The sequence below is a fragment of the Felis catus genome, chromosome A3, assembly GCF_018350175.1.
Source record: "Felis catus isolate Fca126 chromosome A3, F.catus_Fca126_mat1.0, whole genome shotgun sequence".
Classification (NCBI taxonomy): domain Eukaryota; kingdom Metazoa; phylum Chordata; class Mammalia; order Carnivora; family Felidae; genus Felis; species Felis catus.
This window is the reverse complement of record NC_058370.1, coordinates 102,800,432-102,815,020: the sequence shown is the minus strand read 5'-3', so window position 1 is coordinate 102,815,020 and position 14,589 is coordinate 102,800,432. Positions and strand designations below refer to the sequence as shown.

Genomic DNA, 14,589 nt, shown 5'->3' with positions numbered 1-14,589 from the left:
AACTGATATTTCACTGATCCTCACATTTACTTCTCCCACCTAAAATTTAAAATAGTCTTGTGTAGGTCAAAAAATAATATTAACAAATTAAGTAAAAAATCCCTTTTTATCATAGAGCTAAATATAAAAAATGAAACCATACAAATCAAATGATTTTTATGAATGGATTCCTTCATAATCCAGAAGAGTAGAAAACTTTCCCAAGTCTGACTTAAAATCCAGAAGCAATAAAAGATTGAAAACTTGCACAAAAATTTTTAAACTTGCATGACAAAAATATGACCTATGTAGCCAAAGATAAATAATAAAATGAGAAAAATTATTTGCAACTTACATCACTTACAGAGAGATAACAACCTTAATACATGAGTTTCTAAAAATTGAAAAGAAAAATGAGCAAGACATACAATTCATAGAGAAATGCAGATGTTCCCAAAATGTTATAAAAAGACACTCCATCCTGTTCATAATATAATGTATGTCGAGATACCATTTGTAGCTTCCAGATTTGCAAAAATTAAAAGTGAGAGCAAGGTTTGTTAGCAAGGCTGTGAAAAAACAGATGACATTCCAACTTTGTGGTAAGAATGCAAAATTGTTCACGCCTATAGATGGGAGCTTGGCAGGCTCTGGCAAAATTACATGTGAATTCACCCTTTTCTAATTGGTGTGGGCAGTGATTACTGATGGCTGCTAAACTCATTAGGTGAAATGTTGGTGAGCAACTTTATAATTGGTAGATTGGGCTGACAGCACTGGGGCTGACTGCTTGGTCTTAACCTCACTAAAAAAAGCCAACTATACGTTAAAATGCCTCCTAATACGATGCAGTACGGAGTGTTTAAACACCATCTATTGACAAATAGTAAAATTAACAAATGATGCAAAAATCAAGGAGGACTTCTAGAGATCAATAAAGGAAATTTGAGAGGTCTATTAATTGGATGCAATTTACAGATCATGTTTGGATCCTGATGTGAATAAAGCAGTTATAAAAAGACATTTTTTGGAAACAGTCTGGAAAATTTGTGTGTTGACAGTATCAGATGAAATTAATGCGTTAATTTTTTTAGAATGATGGTAAGGTTGTGATTGCTAAGAAAAATATTCCTTATCCATTTGAAATAAATTTGGAAACATTTTCTGATGTAATGTATTTGGAATGTGCTGTGTTTCATATACTCCAGTGTTTGTGGGGAGAGTCGAGAAGAGAGTATAGGAGTGATAAAGATCTCACAGAATTCCAAATGATGAAAATTGTTGAACCTACATGTCCAACAGGAGGGAGCTCATTTTCTCTCTACTTTGGTACATGTTTGATAATTTTCAAGTTGACTTTTTTTAATCCTAAGTAATCTCACTCTTCATGGATAACCATGCTAACAATATGGTGTGAAGCCTTTAAGATTTTTTTTCCATGCTGAGGTATGTATGTATGACTGGATGTATATATGTATATATTTTTACACATAATTTTTTACAAAAACGTTATCCAGCTATGGTTGTTAAGGTTGTATTTTTTTTTAATTTAATATTTATACCTTTAGTTGATATGGATTATTTTTTAATGTGTGATGTGCTGTAAGGACCTTATTTTTTTCCCACATGGTTACACTTATTGTCTATTCTTCACTGATTTAAAATGGCATCTTGACCAGATCTACTTCTATACTACTATTACACATTGTGCTGTTTGATTTTTCCCCTCTATAATAGTATATTTGATATGTAGTAGGACAAATAATCCTCCTTTCTCTATCAAAATGTTATAATAAATTTGACTTACTCAAGAAAAGGAAATCTTTTTAAGATTTGGCATATTTCTTTAGAAACCAAACACCTTATTGAAATAAAAGCTTTCAGCCTATTCTTACATTTTCCCCATAGGGTTATGTCATCTGTAAATAATAATAATTACTTCTTTTATCACATTTAAGCTTCTTAATTTTCATTATATTGGCTACACTTCCAGCATGATGTTCAACAGTAGTGGTTGTGACAGACATAATACATGTTTTAATGATAGTGCTTTTTTGCTTTGGCTTGTGGCTGTAGGTTTTTAGTTGTTTGTTTTTGTTTTTAAGATTTTATTTTTAAGTGAATTCTAACACCTAATGTGGGGCTCAACAATAGAACCCTGAGATTGAGGTACCCATACTCCATCGACTGAGTCAGCCAGGCACCCCTTGTGACTATAGTTCTAAGATACATTTTTTTATGTTTATTTATTTTTGAGAGAGAGAGACAGAGAGCAGGGGAGGGGCAGAGAGAGGAAGGCACAGAATCCAAAGCAGGCTCCAGGCTCTGAGCTGTCATCACAGAGCCTGATGCAGGCTCAAACTTACAGACTATGAGATCATGACTTGAGCCGAAGTCGGACACTTAACCAACTGAGGTGTCCCTAAGATTTTTTAAATCAAGTTAAGTAACTGTGTTCTTATTTTACTAAGAGGTTTTTATTTTTATTTTAAGTCAAAAAAAGATTGTGAATTTTAGCAATTGCCTTTTGTATCTGCTGAGATGATCATATGATTTCTCTCTCTTGATCTTGTCAGTGTAATGATTATAGTAATAAATATGCTAAAACCACTCAGGAATTCCCTGAACATAAACACAAATGGTATATTTTTTTAATAAACTTACGGATTTAATATTTTCTTTAGAAGTTTGAGGTTTGTCTCCAAAATCATGAGAATGATTTGCTTATAGTTTTCATGTTGGGATATTTGACTTTAACATGACATATCAAGTCCTTTGGTTTTCTTCATAGATATAAGCTCTTGCTACAAAATTTGTTTTATATAATATTTTTATTATGGAAAATTACAGGACTTACATAACTAGAATACTATAGTATTTGCTATAACAATTGTAAGTATTTTTTCTTTAAAAAATTTCTAGTTTAATATAGTAAGAAAGATTTAAAATTTTTGAGTGCTTGCTGCCTAATTAAAATACTTAGTCTTAAAATAAAAAATTAAGTAGTCTAATCTGACATGATTGTAGAAAATTTAGTATGATATGATTGACTCAGCACAGTTATGTTTTGTGGTTTAAAAATATTGGGGTTTGATTTTACTTGGTTTATTCCTTAATATTTTTATTTACATGAATTTCCATGTAAGTTCTATCACAGTGGAGCGAAATGTTACCAAGGAGACAATTGTAAATTTTCCCATGATGATCTGACTAAAGAAACAAAGAAACTTTTGGACAAAGTAAGTACTGTCTTTTGCACTTCAGTTATTTGTTAGGTCTCGCCACAAATTCATTTGACTTGAATCATGTTTTACAAATTACATTTCATAAAACCCTCCTGAGAAATCAAGGGTTTGCTATTTTAGGTTTTAATCCATTAACGTAGTGTGTTAAAGGGGTGCCTGGGTGGCTCATTCAGTTAAGTGTCCGACTTTGGCTCAGGTCATGATCTCACGGTCTGTGGTTTCAAGCCCCGCATCGGGCCCTGTGCTGACAACTCAGAGCCAGGAGCCTGCTTCGGATTCTGTGTCTCCCTCTCTCTCTGCCCTCTTCTGCTCATGCTCTGTCTGTGTCTCTGTCTCTCTCAAAAGTAAATATTAAAAAAAAATTTTTTTAATGTAGTGTGTTAGAAAAGCAGAAATATTGGGCTAGGAATTAAGAATCTTTTCTTACTCTTGTTCTGCCATTAAAAAGCTAATGTACTTGGAGAAATATCCTTTACCATTTTGAATCTCATTATCAAAAATGAGTTTTCTCTCTCTGATCCATTTTAACTTTAAAATGATAATTTTCTAATATCAAAACTAGTTTATTGAAGTGTTCACAGTTTTTAAATGTAAGGAAGAGGGGTGCCTGGGTGGCTTAGTCGGTTGAGCATCCACCTTTGGCTGGGGTCATGACCTCATGGTTTGTGAGTTCAATCCCCATGTTGGCTCTCTTGCTGTCAGCATAGGGCCTGTTTTGGATCCTCTGTCCTTCTCTCTCTGCCCCTCCCTCATTTGCGCTCGTCCCTGTCTTTCTTTCTCTCTCTCTGACTCTCTTTCAAAAATAAACATTGAAAAAATTTTAAATGTAAGGAAGAAAGCTTGTGTTGAAATAGTAATCTTTGCGAATTATTTTTAGGTGTTGAACACTGAAGAAGAAGCCACAAATGAAGATGAAAGAGAATTAGAAGAACTTAGAAAACGGGGCATAACTCCTCTTCCCAAACCACCTCCAGGAGTTGGGCTTCTGCCAACCCCACCAGAGCATTTTCCCTTTTCTGATCCTGAAGATGATTTTCAGACAGATCTCTCCGATGATTTCAAGAAAATCCCATCTCTTTTTGAAATAGTTGTGAAACCTACTGTGGATTTAGCACATAAGATTGGGAAGAAGTAAGTTAAAATTTTTTTTAGTGATATCATTTTTGCTCCTAAAAATTCTTAGTAAGAAACTAACTTGTATTCCATGGTAATCATATAATTAAACTTAAGTAGAGATAGCAGATACCTGGCATTCACCCCAATTGCTACTTCCTACTTTCTCTTTGTCCCCACCCTCCACTGCATGCCATCCATGCTTTTCTCTATGGAATCCTTAACACAGCTTCAGAAACCTCTCCACACAGTAATCCATCCGAAAGGGCACTGCCAGGTGGATGAATTGATATTTCTCCCAATTTGTTAGGAGGCTGCATGGATACTGATAACACCTTCAGATAGTGGCGTTAGCATGGCTTAAGAATATTTAGTTCTTTTAGAGAAATATTTCCTTGGGCTAGTAGAGGAAAATCTTTGGATAAGCTGGATCCATATCTGCATTTTCTAACACCACCATTCCAGCCTTGCTACCCACATCGCAGGGTCTGTGCACCTGGGCCTTAAGTCCTATTGTTGATTGTTCTTTTAACCCTGAACACTCAGGGATCCCTAACAGTGAGATGTCAGCAAATGAGGAACAAGAACTCTATAAGAAACATCATAGTTAATGTGAACCATTAAAATTATTTCTATTAAGGTCAAGAAGAAGACAGGTATGTGCACTGTTGGCTAATACTGTAGATCAGATCCTCGTCAATGCAAAAAGAGAAAGATATAATAGATATAAAGATATAAAATGGCCTGGAGAGATAGGCCATTATTTGGGCAGTTTTCCTCAGTAATCCTGAAGGAACCAACTGCCAAAACTATTAGAAATAGTAGTTAAATTAGTAAGATATCCAGAAAGAAGAACAATAGTCAAAACCTAAAGGTCTTTTTATATGCCACCAGTAATCAATCAGAAATTGAAAAGTTGTATGTTTATATAGTACAATTTTAATTTCATTATGTATTAAAAAAGATCTGTGTATGCCTAGACTAGGAGAGAACTAATAAAGAAAAATTTATCTTTGGGTGGTGGGATTAGAGGTGATTCTTACTTATTTTTGTACTTTTCTGTATTTTTCAAAATATCTCTGAGTAAGTTTTAGAACAGGTGATAGTGAGTGGCAGTTAAGACTGTGAGCTGAAAATAAAAGCAAGATGCATGTATTGGTGTTTTCACTTGGAGATAATATGGAATAAACTGCTTCTTAAAAACACGTTCTGATATAGAAAAGCACATTCAACCAATACTTACTTAAAAATGTAACATTCTTACTTGCCTCTTTCTTTGAGCTAAGAAATATTCCTTCTGTCTACAGGCCACCAGCATTTTATAATAGTGCCTCACCACCAGGACCACAATTTCAGGAAGGCAGTCCACATCCTCAACATATCTATAGTTCTGGATCAAGTCCAGGTCCTGGACCCAATATATCTCAGGGACATAATAGTCCTGTGATGCACCCAGGCTCCCCCGGACATCATCCGTGTGCAGCCATGCCGCACAGCCCACCTTTGCCACCTGGTCCACCTGGAATTTTAGGTCCTCACAGTCAAGCTGGAGTACTTGTTCAACCAGATCCACCTTTGACACCACCAAGTATGAGTGGTGCTTACCATTGCCCAGGCTTTCCAGAACACATGATGAAAGTACCTAGAGAGAATCACTGTTCTCCAAGTTCGTCATACCTGCAAAGTACTGGTGAAATGCAGCTTAACACCAGTTACGAGTCCGTACAAAACCCAGCCGAGTTTTATGATAATTACTATTCACAGCATGTTGTACATAATTTCCAGCCACCCAATAACTCTGGTGGTAAGTTTTCCTTTTGAAATAACTCATTTTTATTTTAAAATCTTTGTGGAGTTATCTATCTTTCATTAAAAACATAAGAATGTATGTTTTAAATAAAGCTAAGTAAAATGTAATGAAACTGAAACCATAAACATGTTTTTTTTTTTTTAAGTTTATTTTGAGAGAGAGAGAGAGAGCATGCATGAGAGCACAAATGAAGTTGGACAGAGAGAGAGGGAGAGAGAGAATCCCAAGCAGGCTCTGCCTTGTCAGCACAGAGCCCCACACTGGGCTCGATCTCAGGAACCACAAGATCATGGCCTGAGCCGAAATCAGGTTGGCCACTTAACCAACTGAGCTACCCAGGTGCCCCCAAAACCATAAAATATGTTTTAAATTTAACCAAACATTGGTTACACCAGAACTTTAGATAGTTTTAAAAAATATTTACAATCACATAATAATTTGGTAATCAAATATAGTTAGTATTAGAGCTTCAATTTGTTATAACTCACTGTGGTGCCCTCTAGAGGAGTTCTGTGCTAAATTCGCATCTGTGTCTTTCTGTGTTATGTGTATAGATGGCATGTGGCATGTTGAATTTGCCCAGCATCAGCCTCCGGTTGTTCAAGATTCCCCAAACCGGGGTGGTGGATCTGACGGCAGCAGCAACACGACGGGCCACGGCCCCCTGCCTGCACCAGGTCTCCTTCCTGCAGTGCAGAGAGCTCTTTTTGTGAGACTTACTCAGAAATACCAAGAAGATGATGAACCAAGCAGCACCCAACCTCAGAGGGCACCAAGCAAGGAAGAAGGTGTGTCAGGTGCTGTGATAGCATCTTACTTTGGATTACTTGGTTCCTGAAACGGTCTTGAATAGGTTAAAAGTTGGAAAAGGAGTTCCTCTAAACTATTCTATTTCCAATTTACCTTGTAGCTCCTATCTGCTTGGAATTGATTGTGGTTTCCAGGGCCATACATGCTTTAGTAATTAATTGCAAAGGGTTTGATCTGAAGCTATAGTATGAGGCCTGGCTGAGCAGACTTGCTAATAAGTCCTGTGTTTGGAAGAAAGAAATAGAACAGAAACAGGACATCTTCCAGTTCAGGAAGTTTGACTTCTAGCCCAAGTTTAAAATGACTCAGTTATTAGAGAAATTTTTATGGGCACAGGCTGTGTATTTCAGGTTCTACTATATTATGAAGGAGTATTCTTTTTAATATAAAAGATTATGTGGAGGGGCGCCTGGGTGGCTCGGTCGGTTAAACGTCCGACTTTGGCTCAGGTCATGATCTCACAGTCCATGAGTTTGAGCCCCACATCAGACTCTGTGCTGACAGCTCAGAGCCTGGAGCCTGCTTCAGATTGTGTGTGTCTCTCTCTCTCTGCCCCTCCCCTGCTATGCTCTGTCTCTCTCTGTCTCAAAAAATAAATAAAACATTATTTAAAAAAAATGTTTTTATAGATTATGTGGAGACACCAAGTTTACCCTAGTGGTTTTGATATTGATAAGTGTATAGCAATTAGTTAATTCAGTTAAGGAGAGAAAGCTTAAAGCATCAAATTTTTATGAATTACAAAATTGATGTGTTTGCCCACTCTGTGTGTGTGTGTGTATGTGTGTGTGTGTGTATGTGTGTGTGTGTGTGTGTGTGTGTGTGTGTGTGTATTTCCTTTTTCTTTTTTTTTTTTTAAATTTTTTTTTTCAACGTTTATTTATTTTTGGGACAGAGAGAGACAGAGCATGAACGGGGGAGGGGCAGAGAGAGAGGGAGACACAGAATCGGAAACAGGCTCCAGGCTCTGAGCCATCAGCCCAGAGCCTGACGCGGGGCTCGAACTCACAGACCGCGAGATCGTGACCTGGCTGAAGTCGGACACTTAACCGACTGCACCACCCAGGCGCCCCCTTTTTTTTTTTTAATTTTGTTTTTCAACGTTTATTTATTTTTGGGACAGAGAGAGACAGAGCATGAACGGGGGAGGGGCAAAGAGAGAGGGAGACACAGAATCGGAAACAGGCTCCAGGCTCTGAGCCATCAGCCCAGAGCCTGAGGTGTATTTCCTTTTTCTTAACTGCACACCCACTGTGGGGCTCAAACACACGACTCAGACCAAGAGTCACACTCTCCACCAACTGAGCCAGCCTGGTGCCCATTTGCCCACTCTTAAATATAAAATTTATAAATAACTGTGTAGAACTAGATAACATTAGGTAGCTACAAGCTATTATATAAACATTGTTTGTTGCCTTTTCAAAGAAGGTAGCATTAACTTTTCATTTATTTAACATCATGGGGAAACGAGGGATTCCTAATAAGTTAATTTCCTGTACAATTTATGTTTGCTCCTTTAAGTGCTAAAACTTAATTTTAAGAAAAAACAATTTTCATTATTTTCTATAAAGTCTTACAAAGATTTGTATTTTCATAAATAAGAAAATTACAAATTTTCTAGATATAAAATTTTGTACTATAATATTATATAATTGGTGATGTTTTATGAGAGTTTTTTCTCCGTGTCCAGAAAAAATCTTGAACAGCTAGGCTTTTTGTGTTTGTGTTCATTTTTATAAATTTTAATGCCCTTATAAGTTTATCTGTCCTTTGATAAAAAGCTGATAACTGTCATTTCCTATCTAATATCTACTTTCCATTGGGCTATCTCTACTGGTTTGCTTTCCTTCTGTCATATACTCATTCTCATTCCAAAAAGGATTTAAGATTGCTTCTAGATATGAAAGTCAAAATAAAATAGCATTTTCCTTATATGGATCAGATTTGGATCATCTTATCTATTTGGATCAAGTAACAAATTCTGTGAGGAGTGAAATTCCTATACAGAAGTATTTAAAATAATGGCAATAAGTAAAAGCTTTAGGCTTCCTGAGGTCACTGAGAAGAAGAAAAGATATCTAGTGTGTAGAAGTAGCCTGTTGTTGTTGTTGTTGTTGTTGTTGTTGTTGTTTTGAAAGCTAGCTCACTTTTTTTTTTCTATTGAGAAGAGAGCGCAAGCAGGGGAGGGCCCAAGGGAGAGGGAGGGAGAGAATCTTAAGCAGGCTCCACCATCAGTTCAGGGCCCAACATGGGGCTCAATCTCATGACCATGAGATCATGACCTGAGCCAAAATCCAGAGCAGGAAGCTTAACTGACTCAGCCACCCAGATGCCCCTAAAAGTAGTTTTCTTCAGACACTGAGATATGAGTAAAACTTTTTTTCAGTTGTGTTGGGACACCTGGCTGGCTGAGTCGGTGGAACATGCGACTCTTGATCTTGGGGTTGTTAAGTTTGAGCCCCACATTGGGCAGGGGGATTACTTAAAAAATAAAATCTTTTAGGGGCGCCTGGGTGGCGCAGTCGGTTAAGCGTCCGACTTCAGCCAGGTCGCAATCTCGCGGTCCAGGAGTTCGAGCCCCGCATCAGGCTCTGGGCTGATGGCTCAGAGCCTGGAGCCTGTTTCCGATTCTGTGTCTCCCTCTCTCTCTGCCCCTCCCCCGTTCATGCTCTGTCTCTCTCTGTCCCAAAAATAAATAAACGTTGAAAAAAAAAATTAAAAAAAAAATCTTTAAAAAAAAAACTTTTTTCCATTGTGATATAATCTATACAATTTTTGAAATTTACTTTAAGACTTTTCTTATGTTTATTTATTTTGAAAGGGAAAGAGAGAGAGCAGGGGAGGGGTAGAGAGAGAGAGAGGAAGGAGAGAGAGAGAGAATTCCAAGCAGGTTCTGTGCTGTCAGTGCAGAGCCTGAGCGGGACTCGAGTTCACCAACTGTGAGATCATGTCCTGAGCCGAAATCAAGAGTTGGTCACTCGACCGACTGAGCCACCCGCATGCCCCAGTCTGTACAATTTTAAACCACACTTTTCAGCCTAAATTTCAGTACTTGTTTTGCAAGCTCTGTTCAAACTAAATGTGTAACACTGAAGTTCCATGTAATAGAAACACATTAATGAAATGAAATGAGGTAAAATGAGAATATTTACAATATTCTATTCATCCAAGATATTCTAGTATGTATATGTATGTATGAGTGTGTGTGTATGAGTGTATGTGTGTAACCAATTCAGAGTTAATGTATGTTGTTTTAATGGAAAGGAAGGAGACTCCCCTTCTGCAGCATCAGTTTATAATGCCTTCTGTACTACTAGAGAGAATACCTCTGATAGTTAAGCTTCTTAACAGTGTATCTAACACACTAAGGTTAAATAGACTGGGAGTGAGGTCTGAAGTGTTCCCATAAAGTGTATAGATTTCAGGATGTTAGTTTTGTTACTTTTAATTTTAAATGTTTAAATAGCTAATATATTCACATATGTCAAGCATCTAAAAATATAATAAGCTATAAATGAAAAATCTCTACGTCATCCCTCATTTGGTCAGTTCCCATTGCTTCCTTAGCCAGTACTATTAGTGTTTTTGTTTTCTTTCCAGATTTTTAAAAAGTATTTCTCCCTTGTTATCTTGATAAATCCAGAGCTAAAAAAAAAAAAAAAAAAAAAAAGATAAATCCAGAGCTATGAAACCTGAGTATTACTTGAATTAACGAGATCCAAAACATTTGGTGTTCTTTTCCAAGAGTATTTCTCTTCTTACCCAACTCTGTCATACCACACACACTTTGGCCAGTCGGAATGAAAGGTTCTGACTTTCTCCTGGCTGGAAGGACATTACACATATTCTAGTATCACACTTCTTTCTTTATGGAGAATAACGACTAAATTGATCATTGTCATCCCACATCTAATTTTGTTCCAGTGTTGAAACTCTGGCATTTCTATGATGCATTTTCTTGAAGTTAGACTACACTTATTTCAGAAATAGCATGTGTTTTTTAAATTATCTCAATTAAGGCCAAATATGAATGTTTCATTCTTTACAATAAGTTTTTGTCTACATTTAGATGATACTGTTAACTGGTATTCCAGTAGTGAAGAGGAAGAAGGAAGCAGTGTCAAGTCAATACTGAAAACATTACAGAAACAAACAGAAACTTTAAGGAATCAGCAACAACCTTCCACAGAGCTCAGCACTCCTACTGATCCAAGACTTGCTAAAGAGAAAAGTAAAGGAAACCAAGTTGTTGACCCTAGACTTCGTACTATCCCAAGGCAAGACATGAGAAAAGCTTCTGAGTCTGCCCCGCTGGATCTTAGACTTGCATGGGATCCCAGAAAATTAAGAGGGAATGGAAGTAGTCACACAGGATCTTCCGTTGGTGGAACAAAGTTTGATTCACACCATGCAAATGCTGGCTCTGTCAAACACAAAAGAGGAGATGATGATGATGAAGATACAGAAAGAGAATTGAGAGAAAAAGCTTTCTTAATACCTTTGGATTCTTCCCCTGGTATAATGCTCCAGGATCCAAGGTCACAACTGAGACAGTTCAGTCACATTAAAATGGATATTATCCTAACCAAACCCAACTTTGCAAAACACATCGTGTGGGCTCCAGAAGACTTACTTCCAGTCCCCTTACCTAAACCTGACCCAGTATCTTCAATCAATTTACCTCTACCCCCTCTTATAGCTGACCAGAGGCTCAATAGGTTATGGAATACAAAAAGCGATCTTCATCAAAACACCATGCCCATTGATTCAAAATTAGCAGCCAAAGCCAAAATTAACACAACAAACAGAGAAGGCTACCTAGAACAATTTGGGGACTTACATAGTTCAGGAAGTAAGTTAGGAGATCCTAGGCTACAAAAAAATTTTGATCCTAGACTTCATAGACAGCATGGTACAGAGTCTCATCAGGCAGTTACAAAGGATTCACATACATTAAAGAGTGCCCCTCACTTAACCAGATCAAACCCTGGTTCATCACAGCCCTCAGGGGCAATAACTAGCAATTCTAGTCCCGGGGCCTTGCCTCCATATGCCCCTAAACTCTCCTCTTCAGCTGGCCTTCCACTGGGAACTCCAAGTTCAGTTCTTAGTGGCATTAGTTTGTATGACCCTAGGGAGCATGGTTCATCATCTACATCAGAGCTAGCAACAGAAAATGCAGAGAACCAGAAAAAAAGTGGTAGTTTAAAAAGTAGTGACAAAAATGAGCCTTCTCCCGGAGAGGCAGTCCCGCCACAGAAGACCAGTCCGAACGTGGAAGTCACTGTTGATGGGCCAGTTGACCCACAGGCAGATAATCTCAGGAGTTCTGGTGTGGTTCAGGTCCCAGCAGTGCACAGTCTTCCTATTCAGGCATTAACAGGCTTAATTAGACCCCAGTACAGCGATCCAAGGCAGTCAAGACAGCCAGGACAGATGAGTCCCACCCCAGAAAATGATCCCGGTAAAGAACCAGATGACAAATCTCTGAAAGAGGTTTTTAAAACTTTTGATCCAACTGCTTCACCATTTTGTTAGCTATTGTGTAATTAAGCAGTTCTTTTCACTCTTGTGACTATTGCAGTCCTCTGCTGTTTTGTAACTGGTTTACCTCTATAGTTTATTTATTTTTAAATTATAAATACTTTTCAGCTGCTAGTATCAGAACCACATGAAGTTATATCCTCTAAAGCCTGTGGTATTTTATATAATATTTTTATAACTTTAAGAGACTGTAGTAATTGACATAGAAACTTATCTATCATGTTAGCTTCGGTAGAAGTAATTTTATCGTAAATAAACCATCATGAACTCAACACTCTGCCCAAATATATGCCAGTTGTCTTTCATAATCAATGTTTAGATAAACGATTACCACTTTTATATGGTTGTTAGTTTCAAGCAATATGATGTACATTACTTTTGAGCAACAGTATTTTGACTAGGATCTTCTCTATTTGTCAACCCAGAACTGATTAATATGTAATGCTAACTGCTAACTAAAATGTAAAATTAAGTAAAGAAAACATTTTTAAAATCACAATTAGCAGAGCAGTTCATGTTTAAGGGCATCACTTTTATTAGTATTGGCAATATTATTTGTGTAAATGAAGCATTTGAATGTCCTATCTTTTAAAAGTATTTTATTGTATACTGTATCATAGAAGTTGGAGATACATAGATTGTTTTTGCTAAAGTGGAAAATTCCCAAGTTCTCTAACATAACTTTTTAAATTTAGTTTTTCATATTAAATAGTTATGAGTTATTGCTGTGTTACATTGTGATGTTTATGTGTTTCAATGTTTTTTGTCTTTAGCAGCATAATTTATATTACTTTTTCAAATGATGTAGCTGCAATAATTGTATTCATCATGACTTTGGTAATTTTTAACAAAATTTTAATAGATCCAGTGACAGTCTGTAGTGATTATTGCATTGATAATGTTTTAAATGTCCAGGTTCTATATTTTTTCTTAAATAGCAAGAAAACACAGAGATGGTATAATCAACTGTATATGGCTACCAATAAAGAATCTCTTTCAGATCTCTCCTGACTGGCATTCTGTAACAGAGGAGACTGCCTGGTATTTACAGTATTTAATGTCCTCATAGATTGGAAATCTCCTAAGTTGGCTAGAAATTGTATTTTTATGAAAACTAATTTGTATTCATTCTTGTGTATTTATTGCAGTATATAAGTAATGGCAGCCCTATTTGTTTTATACATATATTATTTATAACAGAAACTAAGTATTACACTAATATTCATATCTTGAACTGGATGTGTGTGACAGTGTTTGTTGGTAACAACTCCAATAAGTAACTTGAAAACAGAGCATTTCATTATAAAAGATAATGAAAGTGGGGGAAATCGATCCTTGGATGAAAACAGCTACCCTTGAAAAGTGATTTTAAAAACATAGCAAAATATTTCTGTAGGAACCTAACACTTAGATAGCATATGTTAACTATTAATGCATATTTTTTCTATTCACTTCTTCACTTTTTTGTTTTTGTTTTGTTTTGCTTTGATTCCATGCTTAAATGGAGTTGCAGCTAAGTGAACAACAACTCTGCTTACTGAAGAAGTTCATTGTGTTCTAAGTGGAAGGACAGTTGTTTGAGGGGATGTGAATTTCTACTATTTATACTTTGGTTACATTGTTGCCTAACATGGCTCTGGATAACATTTTTGGTTAAAAATGTACTTTAAAGCCACCATAGAAAGTATTTTCTGGTTTCCTATCCACATGAACTTTATTATACACACATACATCTATGTAATACTCCTTTTTCAGGGAAAAAATCAGTAAAATTGCTGAATTTTAGTAATTAAATGGATAATTTTAGCAAATCTCTAATTCCCTTGTGTATTTTATAATTATATTAAGTAATGCTATTTATATTTTAAATATCATACAAAAAAGATAATTTGGCTTGTTAAGGATCAAAATGGAATCCAAATTCTTAGCAGAAGATCCTTTTTACCAAGAGATGTTGAACTATTAATTAAAAAGTAAGGTTTAAATATCATTAATGCAAGTTAAAATGTTCACTTGCTCAGTATTTTTGAGCCCCTATTATCTCAGCTAGTGTCCTAGAGGCTATTTTATAAGAAAGTGTGGACTTAG

General features: G+C 36.3%; 1 protein-coding gene across 2 annotated transcripts in view; it reads left to right on the top strand.

Moving 5' to 3' along the window:
* Positions 1 to 13,502, top strand: part of ZC3H6 (zinc finger CCCH-type containing 6) — a 69,724-nt gene extending 56,222 nt beyond the window's left edge. The window contains exons 8-12 of one of the 2 annotated variants that reach the window (XM_003984258.6): positions 3,109 to 3,218; positions 4,102 to 4,355; positions 5,645 to 6,141; positions 6,702 to 6,935; positions 11,027 to 13,502. In XM_003984258.6, coding sequence (XP_003984307.2) covers positions 3,109 to 3,218; positions 4,102 to 4,355; positions 5,645 to 6,141; positions 6,702 to 6,935; positions 11,027 to 12,495 — 2,564 coding nt within the window. In that variant the 3' untranslated portion in view covers positions 12,496 to 13,502. Of the gene's footprint in view, positions 1 to 3,108; positions 3,219 to 4,101; positions 4,356 to 5,644; positions 6,142 to 6,701; positions 6,945 to 11,026 lie in introns of both variants that reach the window. The other variant, XM_019827582.3, reaches the window with a different exon arrangement.
* The last annotated feature ends 1,087 nt before the right edge of the window (positions 13,503 to 14,589 follow it).